This window comes from Brachyhypopomus gauderio, chromosome 4 (genome assembly GCF_052324685.1).
Source record: "Brachyhypopomus gauderio isolate BG-103 chromosome 4, BGAUD_0.2, whole genome shotgun sequence".
Lineage (NCBI taxonomy): Eukaryota > Metazoa > Chordata > Actinopteri > Gymnotiformes > Hypopomidae > Brachyhypopomus > Brachyhypopomus gauderio.
In genome coordinates this window covers 33804680-33822839 of record NC_135214.1, presented here as the reverse complement: position 1 = coordinate 33822839, position 18160 = coordinate 33804680, and the positions used below count along the sequence as shown (strand labels likewise).

General features: G+C 43.0%; 3 protein-coding genes and 1 long non-coding RNA gene across 7 annotated transcripts in view; 1 reads left to right on the top strand and 3 right to left on the bottom strand.

Moving 5' to 3' along the window:
- Nucleotides 1-87: 87 nt before the first annotated feature.
- On the bottom strand, nucleotides 88-9597 carry nras (NRAS proto-oncogene, GTPase). Of its 3 annotated transcripts, none has more exons than XM_077004149.1 (5): nucleotides 9461-9597; nucleotides 6679-6813; nucleotides 4775-4953; nucleotides 4322-4478; nucleotides 88-1926 (listed from the first exon to the last, which is right to left on the bottom strand). In XM_077004149.1, the coding sequence occupies exons 2-5, from the start codon at nucleotides 6787-6789 to the stop codon at nucleotides 1807-1809; spliced, it is 567 nt and encodes a 188-aa protein (XP_076860264.1). In that variant the 5' UTR covers nucleotides 6790-6813; nucleotides 9461-9597; the 3' UTR covers nucleotides 88-1806. The 3 variants fall into 3 exon arrangements, with proteins under 3 accessions (XP_076860264.1, XP_076860267.1, XP_076860265.1); XM_077004152.1 differs by having other exon boundaries at nucleotides 6679-6808; nucleotides 9461-9588; XM_077004150.1 differs by lacking the exon at nucleotides 9461-9597 and adding an exon at nucleotides 9126-9405.
- Nucleotides 9598-9666: 69 nt separating this feature from the next.
- asb13b (ankyrin repeat and SOCS box containing 13b) lies at nucleotides 9667-16755 on the bottom strand. 2 transcript variants are annotated; one of them, XR_013130583.1, is made up of 7 exons: nucleotides 16501-16755; nucleotides 15840-16039; nucleotides 15583-15733; nucleotides 15076-15210; nucleotides 14686-14877; nucleotides 13989-14215; nucleotides 9667-9794 (listed from the first exon to the last, which is right to left on the bottom strand). XR_013130583.1 is itself a non-coding variant. In XM_077004148.1 (6 exons), the coding sequence occupies exons 1-6, from the start codon at nucleotides 16541-16543 to the stop codon at nucleotides 14058-14060; spliced, it is 879 nt and encodes a 292-aa protein (XP_076860263.1). In that variant the 5' UTR covers nucleotides 16544-16755; the 3' UTR covers nucleotides 12558-14057. The 2 variants fall into 2 exon arrangements, 1 of the variants encoding a protein (XP_076860263.1); XM_077004148.1 differs by lacking the exon at nucleotides 9667-9794 and having other exon boundaries at nucleotides 12558-14215.
- The window catches only part of LOC143513117 (uncharacterized), a 14729-nt gene continuing 12224 nt past the window's right edge, over nucleotides 15656-18160 (top strand). The window contains exon 1 of the long non-coding RNA XR_013130584.1: nucleotides 15656-15785. This is a non-coding gene — a long non-coding RNA (uncharacterized LOC143513117). The remainder of the gene's footprint in view (nucleotides 15786-18160) is intronic.
- Nucleotides 16796-18160, bottom strand: part of plekha2 (pleckstrin homology domain containing A2) — a 5129-nt gene continuing 3764 nt past the window's right edge. The window contains exons 11-12 of the mRNA XM_077004147.1: nucleotides 17716-17793; nucleotides 16796-17605 (exon numbers count right to left, since the gene is read on the bottom strand). Of these exons, the coding sequence (XP_076860262.1) occupies nucleotides 17312-17605; nucleotides 17716-17793 (372 nt within the window). The 3' untranslated portion in view covers nucleotides 16796-17311. The remainder of the gene's footprint in view (nucleotides 17606-17715; nucleotides 17794-18160) is intronic.

Genomic DNA, 18160 nt, shown 5'->3' with positions numbered 1-18160 from the left:
AACTAGCCCCGACGGTTCATTGCATTATACAGCAATCCATAATGTGCAGCTCTCTCTCTCACACACACAAAAACATCTCCACACTGATCATGGTTTACAATTAATTTACTAGTAAAAGGACTCTGCAGTATGGTGGCACATAAAATGTTACATATAAAAAAAAAAACCAAATGGTCATTATTGAAATGTTCATTCATTTTCAGGTCTCCGTACTTGAAGAGTCACTTAAAACCACAATCATGATGAAAACATAATAAACAGAGAAGAATGATGGGGGGGGGGGGGGGGGGTGATATTGCTGATGACAAGAAAACAATCTGTGTCAGTGATGGATACGAGTTAATTCTATTACTATATAGGACCACTACTGGCACAATAAAATCCGGCACCATTCAAAAACAAAACAGAAACAACAAATGCGCAGAGTGTGCAAATATCATCTCAAAACATCTCTTTGGCCAGGTTTCAGTCAGAGGGCCATACCTCTGCTCTCTCCTCCATCTCCACCTTCTGAACATCAGTGAGAGCCCCAACACCCCCAAACCGTCATTTACCAGGAAACCCAAGAGATGTTATTTAGTAGCCAGGGAAGGGAAAAGGCAGATATAAATTTGCTATTCAATTGGTTACAGAGCACCATCAATCATCACTCCTTAAAATTTCTGCAGCAACTGAAATTTGATTTTTCTTTTTTACATAAACCATTTCAAATTATGCAGCATGCAAGTATAAAAATATATATTAAAAGAAAAGCACAGGTGTGCATGCTTGGATGTTGCAGTGTCCGTGGTGTTAACAGTGCTCCGTTTGAGGCGAGACACGGGCGTGACGCAGGGATGAAGCTTCAGAGAAGAATCACTAAACGGTTTGAGTGCAGCCTATGGAAGGAAGACATGTCCTCTCTGGGGACGAGTCCCTGCCCTCTGGAATGAGTCATGTCCTCTCTGGGGATCAGTTCTTGCCCACGGGAAGGAGTCATGTCCTCTCTGGGGCATTGGTCCCTGCTGGAAGGAGTCATGTCCTCTCTGGGGCATTGGTCCCTGCTGGAAGGAGTCATGTCCTCTCTGGGGCATTGGTCCCTGCTGGAAGGAGTCATGTCCTCTCTGGGGCATTGGTCCCTGCTGGAAGGAGTCATGTCCTCTCTGGGGACGAGTCCCTGCTGGAAGGAGTCATGTCCTCTCTGGGGCATTGGTCCCTGCCCATTTGAGAAGGTGCCCTTGCTTCAAAACTCCCTGCTTGCTGTTAACACTACAGATGCTGTGAGGAGCACGGGTGAAGGTTTAGGGTCATGAAGAAGCCAAGCGACAGTGAGGATGTTCAGAAGATGACAATCTGATGCCAAACAGGTCTGGTAACTTTGGCAAGAAAAAAAAAGAACTAACAAAAACCCACAAGACATATTGGAGGCACTTCTGCCCTCATTATTCCTGAGCACTGAACCTACAGATTACGGTCAAGTTCAATCCAATTTTAAACAAAAGGAGGATGTACAATCCCAGCACTTAATAACTAATGACACAAACGCACATGTGAACACGATCGGAGCTAAAAGTCTCAAACCACCTCAGCTTCCATCACACGCAGTCCACACAGTGAAGAGGCCAGCGTCGCACTAACTGCTTCCAGCCAGCAGGGGGCCTCCCTGTGCCAGCCGCTCCACTACCGAGGCCAATTTCAGGCTACATGAAAATGAAAGCTGAAGCAAGATGGCGCCACTCCTAAAAGCTCCGTCACAAATGCTCGTAAAGTATTCAGCGGGTGGCCAATGGACTTCTGTGGCGACTCAGAAGAGTGAAGGTGTCCTTGTCACATGACCTCACAGGACACACCCAGACACCCCTGCTTCCTGTCCTCCCTGCTGCTGAGCTTCTTCATGCGGTAATGGCGGATCTCCCGCACAAGGGTGTAAAAGGCATCCTCAACTCCCTGTGCAGAGAAACAAATAAGAGAGAGAAGGAGATATTCACAAGTCAAGGGTGAACAAGATATTTAAATGACATAGGGGACATACATATGTATATATTAAAATGACAGGGGACACATACATACATATGTATATATTAAAATGACATAGGGGACATACACATGTATATATTAAAATGACATAGGGGACATTACATACATATGTATATATTGTAGGCTTGTCACGATACTAAGAATTACAACTTCGATACGATACTTAAAAAAATATTGAAATTCGATACCATTTTCGATACCAAAGTCAGATACGGTGCTAATTTCCGTTTTAAAGCCTTTTTATTATTTTTTTTATAAACAAACAAATGAATGTTGCTTTGTGTTTGAAAATGCTTGAAATTGTAACTTCATTTCACAACAAATATCTGTCTGACTGAACAGTTCTTTTGTGTTAACAAATACGAGCATCTTGTAATTACAGGATGAAACATGAGAGAACGTGAAGACGTTACGATTGGGCGTTTTGAAAATAAACAACCATTAAATAATGTGATAAAAAAGCGAATAATTTTGAGTATATGTATAAATATTTAACTTATCCCAACAAACATGCGACGTCAGAAAGACGTTAAAATCAAGTCTGTATCACGTCGGTCAGTCCAGACCCATTTTTGCATGTCTGGTGGACGTTCAAAACTGGTTCAAAATCTGACAGTGTGACTAGGACCTTAACCTTTTAACTTAACATGAACGTCTATGACGAGTTTTCTATCTGAACGTCTGACTAGGACCTTTATTGGATGTCAGGATGTGCAAAAACTGCAACTGAACAGCAGTAATAGACGTTTAAAAAAGACGTCGCTAAAACTTTCATTCTGGCTTTTCAGTGGACGTCTTTTGAACGTCTGACAAAGTGTCTTTGCTCGTCCTGGGAAATATTGAAATGTACCTTGAAAGTGACATACAAGTGTTTGAATTCCACAAGGTGTATGAACCCTGCAAACATGACTTTGTTCATCGCGCTGAAGCGCGGCGCACGCGAGGTCGTGCACCTCTCGAATTTTGTAATTTCGCGCGCGCCGCGCCTCAGCGCAATGAACAAAGTCGTGTTTGCAGGGTTCAATTCAAGCGCTTGTACCAATATTTCCCAGCACGTTAAACTTAATTAAGTTAAATATTTATACATATACTCGAAATGATTCGAAATATTGTGCTTTTAGTCACATTATTTAATGGTTGTTTATTTTCAAAACGCCCAATCTTAACGTCTTCACGTTCTCTCATGTTTCATCCTGGAATTACAAGAGGCTCGTATTTGTTAATGTAATACAAGAAAACTGTTCAGTCAGACAGATATTTGTTGTGAAACGAAGTAGTTACAATTTCAACATTTTCAAGTACTTTAGCCTAAATTGCAGCACTTTTCAAACCTGAAACACAAATCAGCATTAAAATTCGTCAGGTAAGTGTTCATTCCCCTGTTTTATACTACCACATATAGTTTCGGACAACACTGCAAAGCGGAAAGTATAAAGCCTCCACCGCTCGCGGAGGTTCGCGCGAGGTGCGCGCGGAGTCGAGCGCTATGATCACTCAACCAGGCTTTAGCGCCCTTCATTGAAATGTTCCAAAAGCACCGCTTGCAAACGGGCTTGTTCATGTCCTTCGGTTTTCCATCTGTATCTGCTTCGAATCCAACAGCACTGCGTTTGCTTTAGCTGCCATATTAGCATTACAAACTGTCCTGTGCATTACGGCAGCTTGGGTGGGTCAAACGAAAGCGCATTTTATGTAAAAAGAATCGATACTTAAGGGAAACGAATATTGTACCGTTTCAGAATGTTCAGTATCGATATGTATCGATATATCGATTTTTTTGACAACAGTAATATATCGAATTTAAAATCTGAAGAAGATTCCAAGTGATTTCAGTGCACTTGGCTGAGATACGTAGAGATATTAAAAACTGTAGTGAAGTACACAAAGTTTCCAGAGAAAAACCAGGACGTTTCAGTTTGAGGTCCTTCATCAGCTGTGCAAGCAAAGAAGTGCCTGAGAAGCATTTTACTCGCACAGCTGATAAAGGACCTCCGTCTCACAGCTGATTAAGGACCTTCGTCCTTCTCAAACGTCCTGCCGGAATGGAATGTTATATATATATATATATATATATATATATATATATATATATATATATATATATATAATTCTAGAAAGTTATTTTTCTGTATATTTCCATATCAACTCAAAGTGTGAAATAGGTGTGTGGAGCATGAGCACTCATGAGCACTCACGCAGGGTCACACACGCTCATTATATAAAACCAGATGTGTCTCATGATCCTATCTGGAAGCGTTTCATGCCCAACACACAGGCAGCATGCGTCAGCCTGACGTGGGCTCACCTGTCTGGTCTTGGCGGAGGTTTCTACAAACTCGATGCCGTAGCTGCGGGCCAGCTCCTGGGCCTGCTTGGTGTCTACCGTCCGGGCCAAATCACATTTGTTTCCCACCAGCACCATGGGCACGTCGTCGGAGTCCTTCACTCGCTTTATCTGCTCGCTGGGGATGGAGGGAGGGAGGGAGGAAGGAGGGATAGATGGAAGAAAGTAGGGAAGGAAAGAGGGAGGGAGGTAGGGACAGAAGGAAGTTAAAAAAGGAAACACACACATCTGAAGATACAGATCATAATAAACTGTTCATGTAGGTTGTTTAATTCACAATAACTTACACTTTCACACATCGTGACCTTAATCTCTGTGCGTGTGTGTGTGTGTGTGTGTGTACACGTCTGTGTGTAAACAACTTCAAGCTGCTCCTTCAAACCGAGCCGTACGTGTTACTCCGATCTTGCCTACCGATACAAGTGCACATCAGCGAAGGACTTGGTGTTGTTGATGGCGAAGACACAGAGGAAGCCCTCCCCTGTCCTCATGTACTGGTCCCTCATGGCGCTGTACTCCTCCTGTCCTGCTGTGTCCAGGATGTCCAGGAGACATGTCTCCCCATCGATCACCACCTGCTTCCTGTACGAGTCCTGCATTCACATCACGACGTTTAACGCACATTAAAGTGAGAATGTGCTGCATTTCAGCAAAAAATAACCTTCTGTGCACCAAAGACCTCTATAACCATGCTTTCAAATCGAAAATAGATTTTAATATACAGTGCTGCCTGATAGATGGAGAACTCTGAATAGTTTAGATTAGAAGCAGCCATGCCAGATGTCTCGTACCCTCTCAACTGGCCCAGATCTGCGAGGAGGAGTAGGTAGAAATCCCCAAAAAAGACACTTGTTTATGTTTACAAATTGGTTGACGTAATGGCTAACAGAGTTTACATATTTCAGTTTTTTGAGAGAGAAATGACTTTTGTTGAATAAATAATTAAAATATAATTTTTTTTTCTCCTGTGCCCTTTATTTAGAAGGTCTGCTTTACAAATTGAGATTTGGATGTTTAGAAGATTAACTTTTTTTTATTGTTTAAAACAATGACCATGTTTGAGTGGTTCACAAACTTTCAAGCAGCACTCCATTTTAATACACGCAAAATCAGTTTTTTCAAAGATTGACTTCACTCGTGCTTTGCTGACACAAGTCCTTACTAAATTACTAATACAGGATTGCATTTTTATTGCACAACTATCTTTTTTTAAACTCTAAAATCGATGTGGAAACCTAAAACGTCATGCTTAGCTGTTACTTGTCTACTTTTATTTTGAAAAACAACCTGCCATTAGAGGAATTCACAGGTCAGGCCCAGTCTCCACATGAAACTCACTGCACTCTTACTGTAGTTGTATCTGTACTGTACTTATGTCCTAGTGTTAATGCTTTATTCATACCTGTAGTTATTGTACATGATGTATATAAACCCACTGTACATTATTGCTATATATATTAGTTCACATGTCATTCTCTCAGTACATACAGCCTACATATACCACTCTCTCCACTCACTATATACGTGTACCACACTTATACACCGAGGCCCCGTCCACACGACGCCGGAGATTTTAAAAAAACGGAGGCTTTTGTCTCCGTTGTAAAAAATATCTCCGTCCACATGATCAGCGTTTTCAAAAATATCTACGTCCACACGACGCCGGAGATTTTTAAAAATGGAGGTTTTTGTCTCCATTTTCAAAAATATCTCCGTCCACACGGCTGCGTATCAGCTGCGTATACATGCTGAACAAGCTGAGCGAATGTAAACAAAAAAAAGACATGCGCAGACTCACTATGTGACGTCAGCGTTTTCCTAAACATGCGTTTTCCCCGTCCACACGAATACGCCGAGACCGGAGTTTTCAAAAGTCTCCACCTTGGAAGGCGTTTTCAAAAACCTCCGTTTTCGGTCACCAAAAACGCCGTTTTCGTGTGGACGGGAGGCTGAAACGGAGACAAAAACCTCCGTTTTAAAAAATCTCCGGCGTCGTGTGGACGGGGCCTTAATTGGACATTTTGTAACCAAGGTTACCTTCCTGCACTTTGTATGTAAATAATACAGGATTTCTGCCCTTCTGGTTGGATGCTAACTGTTTCTCACTGTACACGTGCTCTGCACAATGACGAGGCAGAATTTAATCTAATGTAATCTTAATGCCAGTGTGAGGGGGGAAAAACACTTCCAACAACATTAAGCCATTCTTCTGAGACACTGATGCTAGACATGGTTCCTAGAATCTGAGCATTACCAGTGGTCCATATCTACATGGCCTCTGTCTCCAGGACTACATGACATTACTGGATCTCCTGTACCTCTATGGTGGGGTCGTATTCATCCACAAAGTGATTCTGGATGAGCTGTATGGTGAGTGCACTCTTCCCCACACCACCAGCGCCCACCACCACCAACTTATACTCCGTCATCCTGCCGCCTCCGACACTCCTGACCTGCACAAAGAGGAGAGACAGAGAAAGACAGACAGACAAAGACAGACCCAGAGAGAGAGAGAGAGAGAGAGAGAGAGAGAGAGAGAGAGAGAGAGAGAGAGAGAGAGAGAGAGAGAGAGAGAGAGAGAGAGAATCAAGTTATGCCACTATTTGTTTAGATTTTCTAATCACACCCACACCACACCTTATTTATAGGTTCAACTTTATACAAGGTGTTTCAAAAGAGATTAACTATCATTAAAATGAAATTAATTTCTGGTGAAATTCTCTACCAGTTTGAACCATCACACACCTACCTTCACATTCAAGATGGCCAGCATGTTGGTCACATGGCCTAACAGGTCTCCCCCTTCACCCTCAGCCAAACCGTTTCCATTCTATATGGGTGTATGCTGACTTTTGAGACACCCCGTAAATATACAGGTAGGTAGAAGTGGTCCATCAGAAGCCACACGTGTGTCACCCTTTTGTCAACGATCAGTATCTGACTGATCAGGTGCTGAGCTGCCACAAGTACTGCTGGGAATGTTAGCCTACCTGTCAGTGTCTCTGCTGGGATGAGCGTAGCGACACTCTCCCAGAATTCCCTGCACACAGCAGCCGTGTGGTCAGAAATGGACTACAGCTGAAGGTCTAGAAGGTGACAAACTGAGATTGTGTGCAGACCAAGTGTAGGCAAACACATATACAACATGCCTATAACGTTGCTACTCCACAATCTCTGTGTGTAGAACGTTTAACCAGGCTGAGTCTCAAGCACAACCAGGATTGATGCCTTTGAAGAAGCTTTGCAATGCCAGCACCTCCAGACCTCAATGCTAGCTAAGATTACCCTGAGCTCATCACTTTAGTCTATTCATGGAATACCAACCTAAATGTCAAATGTCCTCTCAGATTACATCAAGTAAGATGTATGGAGGTAGGGGCATGGGGGTTACGCCACACAGAGATCTAATCAATATCTGAATTATTATTGGGTTTTTCTTATTTTAGAGCAAACATCTTCATCTTCTACTGATGGAGCGGTGTGCCTGGCTCCAGTGGAAACACTCCCACACTGGCCTTGTGTAAAGCTCGCACGGGCCTAGCTGTCCGAAACAAACTACCCATATATGGGGGGTGTGAAAGTCTAGGGGACAACTTTTCTGAGCCTGACTGTAATGTCCAAAGGTCTTCATCACCCCATTTGCTGCTGGGTTGAGTGGGTATGGCATTACAGCTTGACTCCTCCCATGAGTTGACATGCTTACAGGTGGTTTACTAAATCAAACGACGGGTTTATTGTATTAATAAATGTGTGCATTGCTTTTGGAATTTGTATCTATTACAATACAAACCGTAACTACATTGCAATTTGAATTAGTAACTCATTCACAGTTGGTAGGGGGGTAGCCTACTATTTACACCTTCTCTTCATGACGCTCAATTACATCACAAATTATTGATCGTAATGATAGTCACCCTGACCATCGTCAATTATGATAAATCTCCTGTGTACAAACATGAAAATTACCCCAAGATCCCAAGAGGGTTGAAGAGGGAACTGGTGCCCTGACCCAACACCACTGCCAGCTCTGATTACTCCTGTTACACTGCCACTCAGTTTACTCTTGGGAGTGTGAAGTTTGTTTCATAAAGAACACTTTGTCATTCCAATTTGGTAAATCAAAACTTATAAATAGAATTATAATTTATTCTAGAATAATTATGCTGAACAGTTTCATGTGATACCAGATTAAACAGACTGTGCAGCTGATGAGTCAGATGCTCATTATAGTTTCACCTGATTTAAAGTGTCATTAACTATAGCAACATTGGTCTGAAACCCCTTGTACACAACCCGTTATCAGAATTAACAGGACAGATTTTAGTCATATAGCTGACTTATTTACCAACAGGCCAGGAGACAAGTAACAGTCACTGGTCTCTCTCAATAATATGAATATCTGCGTAGAAGGTAATCTATTTTCCTCTATTATAATTCTCATAATGTCCCTGGACTCTAATGCAATGACATGTCTTACACCAGGGGACTGCTATACATTAATGGCCAGTAGGGGTCGCTGTTGGACGTCGTAGAGGCTGATACTGAAAACATTGAGTCGTTAACTAGGTTAACTGTACCTTTGTAAAATCAACAGACTCGTTTCCCAGCCTATCCAGACACGCATTTATTCCGATTTATACCGACTTCATTCCGTCGACTGTTTGCAATTCACTGTAAATAAAGCTAAACACCCGAGAGAGAGAGAACGAATTTTTTTCACTTTAGTAATTTACATAAAATCATGTTTTCGCTCAACCACGCTTACCTCGGGCAGCTAAACCGGGTCCGACTACCTCAGTAATCAGCAAGACAATTCGCCAAACCGGACACATCGATTGCCATCTAGCTCTTTATCCGGCGAACTCTCTCATGCCCACCACGGCGGTTATATTCTCGCCCAAACTGAGGTAACTAGCTCGGATACTGCCCGTCTCCGGCGTCGTCAGACTGACATGGCGATGGCTCACAGTACACAAATTGTGATTTTAAATGTTTTTTAACACTTTAAACATGCCACCAACTTCAGTGTCAAGGGGTGCCGTCAGAAAACAGTCGGCTTAATTTGAGGAGTGGGTGGTGAGGTAAGCGGGGGGAACTCACCACTTTAGCCGTTAGCTCGCCGCCCCGGCTGGGTTGTTAGCTGACGATGCTAATTAGTTGCATAAAAAAAAACAAAACATGATGAACAGGACAGCGACGGTTGGCGCTGTTGCTGAGGCGATACAAAAATAAAAAACGACGTCGATATTGAATAGGCTAATGTACAGAAAATAAACAAAGTTAAAGAATGTTTAGTCCTATTTTTATTTATTTTTGAATAAGTCTCAAAGTTAGATGGTGGGGTTTCCGCAGAAGTCGCAGTGCAGGGTTGTGCTTCCTGTTAGACGGAGCTTCTTCTGCCTCACGGCCACTTCAATGTAGACGTGGTCGCCATCTGTTCGTTTGGAGGGGGAAATGAATCGGATAAGTTCACAACGTGTCAAATAAAACGCTTTAATGAGGGGAAAACTCCAGTTAACGTTGTTAAACAATCTATTGAAATATAAATACTAAATAAACTATCCGTGTCTTTATTATAAATAACAAAAAAAGTACAGACGGGTGTATGAATGGATAGGAGGTAAAAAAAAATCCCAGAGTGCTACACACACTTCAGAGTCAGGACTTTCCTCCTTCTGCCAGTTCTGCAGACTTGAGACTCATGTTCTCAGTATGAAGACTTCTCAAATAAGCTATCCATAGTGCTCTATCTGAGCCGCCATCTCTTTTTTGGCCAGTGACACGTGGGACAGAAGACTGATTTCTGATTCAGGGGAAAAGTAGGAAAACTCAAAAAGATTGAAGTCCAAAAGCTGTTGGAAGTTGTAACATGAGCTCTGGACATCATCAAATTGTAGATGATGGTGGTGAGGGAGAAACAACACAGCACTAGGGGAAAGCTGACAGCAGTCAGAAGTTCGACATGAGGATGCGGTGCACTACTGGCTGGTGAAAAAGAGCACAGAAATCACTGTGATGGCAAGATGGCGGTAGCAGATAGCTAGTGGCGGTAGCACTGGAAGGCTGTTGAGAAGACTTGGTTCCTGAGAAGGCTCAGTTGAGAGACCCAAGCTGCCTCAGTGCACAGCCAGCAACAAAACAAAAGTCGTTACACTGAGTACTCACTACACTGCATCACCCTGGCAACAGCCCGCCTGCCCAGAGGCAGAGGTACAGCTGTTGGTAGCAGTACAGTTCTACACCCAGTCAAAGGAGATGTTTCACTGCTCAGCTGGGGCTGAAGACAGAGAATCTCTTGACACACTCCCTGAGTCACAGATAGAATTTGGCTGAACGCAGGTCATTGTGCAGCTACACCGGAGTCTGGTGACTTGACGTTAATATAAAGGGAAGACACAGCTTTTTTCAGTTTTTGCTGTGCTCCGTGATGTCCTGTGCTCACATGCCCTGAGTCATGCAGGCATCTGTTTCCCCATGTGACACTGAAGTTGTCTCCTCCAGACTGCTTCTAGAATCTAGCCCCTCCTAGTCCATCATCCATATGGGACGGCAGCCAGGCCCTGACTGTAGAGCACTGGACAGACTGCACAAGGATGCCTGTGTTTGCTTAGTGGTGAGAGAAAGGACCACAGTGTCTCTAAGAGAAGAGTAGTGGCCATGGCTTCAAGACTTCAGCAGCCTGTAGCCACAGTAGAAGCAGAGCGAAGAGGAGGTTGACGTTGTCATGCTCTGGCAGAGGAGCAGTGGAACTCTGTCACAGAGCAAAGTAAAGAAGACAAGTTTGATTCTAATGTTGCCACTGTTTTGGCTTAAGATGAAGACTACATTTACACTGACTTGATGCAATACATATCTGAGACTAGATAGTGTCACCAAGGGAGGAGATGGAAGCAAAAAAGCACTTAAATGGCAACCACTGGCATGAGCTCTCCAGAAGCCTTTGTGTTAGTATAGAAGATAGAAGCTATCTTTTTTTGTAGACACGTCCTCAGTCCTATTGTCAAGCCAGGTTGTCCTGCATTAATAGGACACTGGATTATGGGAGGTCAGAACGATCCTTTTTGGACTTTGTAACCTCCACCACCTTCAAGTATATGATAGCTATTCATCTTGCTGGCAGGGTTTTGAATGCTAATATTTATCTCTAATGTTATGACATTGTAGCCAGTGAGCAAACCAGATTTCAGCATTTGACATAGCATTTGTCATTCCATACCAACTCACCTAGACCATGTCATGTAATGGATTTTACTGAAGAAATAAAAAAATAATAATGTGAAAACTTTTCTACAGCTCTACTCAAAATACCTTTTTAGTACTTAATTTTTAAAGGTTGGTGCTCTAATGGAAGAGTGGGCCTGTCATACATAAATCACTGCGCCTGCAGGTGCGTTAAAGCCAATTCTTTAGTTTTGTACTTTCTGAAAGGACTTGTAGACACAATCTTCCGGCTTTGAAGAACAGCTCCTGTCAGAGAGACACGCCACACTGGTTTCACGAGCGAGATCCAGCATCAGCCAGAAAAGCTGAGCAGATGTGATTAGGATCTTGATCTGCAGGAACGTGGCGAGGAGAAGAGACGGGATAAGTGTGCCGTTACGCTGTGGATTCTGGGTACAGAACACGGCTGAGCCAGCATGCTGCGGCTGCGTAGAGAACCAGCAGCCAGTGAATACAGCTGAACTACAGCCAGCACGGGGGGAACGGACAAAGACGTCGTGGTCTAGAGGAATGCTGAGATCACTCACTGCAGCACGGCAGGCCTTGCCCAGCTATCCTGAAGAGGTCTGGCACAAGCTGAGCCTGCAGTGTGATAGGAGCTCGTTAGCATCTCTATCCCGTTAATGGGGCCCAACAGAAGCCGATTAAATCAATTCTGTCAGTCAGCCACCGCCACACTGCGCAGTGTAAGGAGCACAGATGGCCCAGAGCCAGATAAGTTTGCTGGCGCAGTGGAAAAAGAGGCCAAAGGACAAGTTAGTGTTGTGAGCTAGCCTGGCCCACTGCTCCTGGACGTCCTGCATTATCAGTGCTTCCACACCAGGTAGAAGATACAGTGCTGTAGCCAGCTAGCTAATATTAGCACCCTCACACGTCTGATAGAAAAGAATTCCATTCCTTTCCTGGCAGGTTCCCCTGGAAATGTGAATGATTACATACTTACAGTTAAGTATTTTAAATGTTTAATTGTAGCTCATTCTGAACTCAAATTCAGAAATTATCTTGTACAGAACTCAATCAAATTTCAGTTCAAAATTTAATTGCAGATGATACATGCATAATATAAAATCATATGCATGATATAAAAATAAAAACCATTCAAATTCAGGTTTTTGCATTGAAATATTTTTTTTAGTGGCACAACTCTAACTATACACACATAGATGCATCTGGTCTGCCTGGTATACCCTATAATAGTTCATTAAAAACAAGTAAGGGCACCTCATCATTACTTTTCCAAGGAAAAACATCCACAAATAAACATACAAATAAATGTAAAATAAACATATGTGTATTTGTCTCATTATGCACACAGGGTTTTCACACATTCCATATGCAAGCCTACATCATCTGAAATCAGCATCCTGAAAGATATCAGGCTGGGTTCCTGGTCTCAGGAACATCCTGAAATCTGGAAGCTTTTCTGAACAAGGAGTCTCACATTCCCCCTCCATCTCCACTTGTAGTATTAATGCTAAAGTGCACCCAGAGTATAGCGCACCCAGAGTATGTTCTCAAAACTGCATCTACTCATTTCTAGAGATGCATTTATAGAACTGCTTTAAAGAACTGCAATTAATTAATATACAGAATACCACTCAAACTGTATTACAATTGAAATAACATCATCACCGGTGTTAAAATAGAAAAAATAAATGCAAACACATGACTAGCACATTAATACTTCCAAAGGGAGAATGAAATAAAAAAATTATAAAACCTTCACTTTGTCAGCAGAGTATGTACAATATACATTTAGATGACAGACAGCTTATAAACATACTATACAAATGCTACATTTAATAACACTAATGTGTTTAGTACATACATACTTATATATACACAATCTTGTAACACTGAGTGTAAGTTACCAAACTTATACACAGATATAAGATTTTAATAATCTCAGGGCTTTGAGTCACAAACCAGCTAGCTGTAGGAATAAACTCTCAAAATAGAAGATATAATGACAGATACATTCTGACTGCTGATGTTGCAGATTAAGATGAGTGCACAGTTGTGGCCTACTAAACTAGATCTGCCAGGCTGAACAAAAAGCAAAACAAAAAAGTTAGTTTAGGCTATACAGCTACATGAAACGGTATCTGCCACCTATGGTGTACAGAACACCAACATCACAGTAACTGCACTGGGCAGGAATCCAGCAGTTCTAGCTGTCGTCTTGCCACTGAAGGTTCTTCCTCACACCCTTTCAGCACATCGACATGTAGCGCCTATGTTTTCGTCTACATTAACTGTTCCACCATGCTGCCTTTATATTTTGTATATTATACAGAATGGAATTCGTCAATTCAGAAGGGTTCCTTGCCTTTTTTTAAATTATATTTTATCTGAACACACTGTTTCACACACTGCAGTATAATGTGACGTATTTCCAGGCAAATACCTTTATTAAGCACCTCGTTTTCCTTGTACACCGAGTCGTCTGGCTGAACTGGTCCATGAGACTGGCGTGCTAGCAGGTCAGGAGCCCCAGTGTTGGTGCAGGCTTGTACGTGATGTAGCAGACCATGCGGTTGGGCAGACCCAGGAGAGGAGCCACCTCCAGAGCCCTCTTCCCCAGGACACTCCGGAGTGCAACCCTGCTTAACTGCTGTAGACTGAGGGGTTCAGCTATACGCACGCACGCACACACACACACACACACACACACTAAATGTATTTATTTTTTAAATATAGCTGCTGGAATCCATTTAAAAGTTTTTAAAGCCAGTTTCCCCACACTTTACACATGTAAATCCTACTATATACCATATTTAAACCTTCCTCCAAAGCCATCAACTACCCTAGCCTAACCTATATGTTGTTATCTAAGCAGCTAGGACCAGCGCCTTACTTCATTGGCTAATAACAGTCAGACCATGTAGACAATTTTACTTGCTTGTTACAGAGACCAGGAATGTCACAAGGACATTCCCCCCAGACTAAACATTCTTGTGATATCTAAAATGTAAAAGCAGTTTGTAAAGTCCAACATTAAAACCATTGGTATAAACAAAACCAGCTACTGAGTTTTTAAGGCCACTTGCAATCACAAAAAAAGCCACTGACTTGTGCATAAGCACAAAAACACTGTGACTTACATTCATAGATCTTCAGACGGAGGGCAGCTGGAGAATCATGACTGGTGTAATGGCTGGGCTTTTTGCCAAGATTGTCTCTGGCAAACACATCACCCCCAAATTCCACCAGCAGCTCAATCATCTCCAGACTGTTTGCTTTTGCAGCATGGTGAAGAGCCGTCTCGTGAAGCTTTGCAGCGTTTACATTTGCACCTTGAGTAACACATTTCGGAGCAGAAATTAGAACATTTATTAAAACAAACTGAGTGTCAGCCCACGTGTAAAAAAAAAAAGAAAAAAAAGAATGATTTCCATGAACTGGGTCTCTTAAGGTCAGAGATTGGGACAAGGTAATGGTTTTAATAGCAGAATGAAAGGTCGGTATGAGAATACATTTAGATTGAAACCCACCAGCATTGAGGAGAACTTTGACACAGTCTAGATGCTGCCTTGCACAAGCCACGTGAAGAGGAGTCCCGAAGTGGCAGTCATGGGCCTCCATGGACGCACCCTTGGCCACCATGAGTCGCACGCACTCCGAGTTACCTGACACACAAACACTCCAACTTTACATCTGACTGCCATTCATGTTTGGGACTCACGTTTTATTTGTTCTAAATTCAGAAATACAAAAAATATGTAAAACAAATAAAGCAAATACAAGAGGTAAAAATCCTGCCATGATTTTGTATCCATTTGGTTTCAGTTATTATTCAGCCTGGTGAACTGTATAGATTTTCTATTGTAGACTAAATGCTATAGTTATTTAGTACCCAAATGTAACACGTGGCTAATTTCTGACTGCTTCTGGAGACAGATGTGCCTACTGTTACACCGAGACTGGTTTAAACCTTCACGTGCAGGGTGCAAACCTGCAGGTGCATGTGTAGAGACTGAGAGACGGCCGAGCAGCCTTACCCCCCATGCAGGCCTCGTGCAGGGGCGAGAAGGTGAAGAGAGGAGGGTTCACCGTGGCTCCATACTCCAGCAACAGCTCCACGCACTCCAGACTACCAGCTGCACACGCGTCGCATAAAGGAGTGCTCCCGTCTATGTTACGCGCATCCACCTGTTCATTCATGAGTCAACATCTCTGAAACGTTCTTCATCTACATAAAAAGGTGAGTTAATTGTAGCTAAGCGCATTTGATCTCCAGAATAAGTTCTGAGCTTACATGAGCTCCAGCCTGCAGGAGGAGCTTCACACACTGCGTTTGTCCTTGTATGCACGCCTCGTGGAGTGGAGTGATAGAGTCCACGGCCACGATGTTCACCATCGCCCCGTTCTCTATCAGCTGTTGCAGTTCGCGCGCTCGTCCCTGGGCTGCAGCCTCGTGCACGGCGGAGCGGTCCGTCCAGAAACCCAGACCGTGAGCTGCAACCCAGAGGGACACGCACGTCGGGACAGAATCTGTTATGTGCACACCCAATCTACCAATCAAACGGGTCGGAATGATGGCGAGCTACGGGACTTTGATGGTTCGGGTTGGTTCCTCATCAGCTACGGCCCACATGCCCGGTTCGGCTCCGTTTAGGGCCCAGCGCGTCAGTAACGTCGCTACAAGAACATATGTCAGGGTTTTCCTCACGTACCGTGAATAACTTAACTATGTAATCTGGGTTACATTCAGAGCAACACGGGCTGCATGACCGTACAGTTCCAAACAATACTAACATAGCTAAGCAGCTAACGCTAATCTGCAGACGATATTTAAGGTGGAGCAAAAAAAGGGAAAAGTTTAGCTAAACAACACTTGCAATTCGCGAGTAGCTCGACACCTCGCATTGCTGCCTGGTTGTGCACTAGCTGAGTTCCCCCATATGGACCAACCTTACCTATATTACTATAGAGCGAAGGCCGCGTTCGTGTTATCTCCATTTCATCGTCTCCTTCGCGATATCAGACTGCATAGTGTAATATAGTGTAATAATACGGTCGTGCATGGAGTCACGGACCCGTTTAACCCGCCTCGTCCTGTTTACGGTACCACAGCGGGACTCGTTTGGCTAGTTCACTGTCCTCTCCTACATAGTAGTAAGTTGATTCTGGCATATTGCTCCCTCCAACCGAACCGGACTCTATAGTTCATGACCTCTCCAAACTTCTGAAATGAAGATGTGTGACCACACGTCAATTTTACATCCTTTATTTTATTGAAACCACTGTGCAGGAGCAGCATTAGGGCGCATTTAAAAGTCCAGTAAAATGAAAAACAAATTGTAAGTTCCAAAAATATTTTCAAGTATAGTGGTAAGTTGTGGAGCAAAGCTAAATGTGGTCACATTTAGGTGGTAAAACCCTGTAATATCACAAAAATCCACACAGGCCACCAGTTTGTGTGCACACACTGGACCTTTGCTTATTCACACACATATTATTGCTCCTTTCAGCACCTATCATAAAATTATTCACCTGTAAAGTCTCACTACCGAACAGACTTCGTTAATCTGAACCCATATTGGACTCATTTTCTACAGCCATGGTCACTCCTATCTCTCTGCACTTATACTGCAATTATTATTATTATTATTATAGCATTTGTATATCGTATGAAATTTTTAGGCCTTCATTTGAAAAAGCAACATTTTAAGAAGTAGAAATTATGCAACTCGCACACAAAAAATGCAGCAGTAGCAAAGGAAACATTTATACATCAGTAGTGCGAATATGCACGTCCAGGTCCAAGGGAAAGTCTGTGTGCTTGGAGGCGGGCTGTGGCTGGGAGTGGTGCCGCTGGCGGACCGGCACCTGCACGCTCTGGCCTGGCTGAGAGAGAGAGGGCAGGGAGGAGAAGGGAGCATCTTCTTCATTCGCCGGTGTGGTCTGCTTTGGGACGGGGGTCCATGGCTGCCACGACTGCACCGTGGAGCAGGACTTTAGGAGCGGGGGTTTCCCCTGTCCAGGCAGGGAGGATGAAGCACTGAAGCGATAGCTCTGGGTCTGTGTGGGTGGGCCAGAAAGGGAATTAGTGGTCATGTAGTTTTCTGTAAACGAGAAATGTAAACGTGCATTTCTGTTGTATTCACTGTGTGTGTGTGTGTGTACTTTACCTTTGATGGTCCTCGAAAGTCTTGAATTTTTGATCCAATATCTTTTATCCAGCCATTCATTTCTTCTGGTGTGTCTGTCTGCATATGTGCCAAAAAAAGTGCATTTAGTAAAGTTTTTAAAAATGTATTCTGCCTCTGGCAGCATGTTTATAAATATTCCAGCATTTCTCTGTGTGCACATCCTAAAATACACCACCATTACCCATTCAGAAAACACAATGTACATACCACAAGATTACATTTATTTAAATTATTCACGCACAAAAAACCCAAAACAACCCTTAGATGAACCCAGTGTCCTGTTTTACCTTCTGTATTATACTGATACTGCATAGTAAGGACTAACCAACATGCAAATGAACCATCATGACTGTCTCAAATGAGCTTTTATACAGAATTCCAAATATATTATGAGAAGTATCCCTGTAATGTTAGACCATTACAG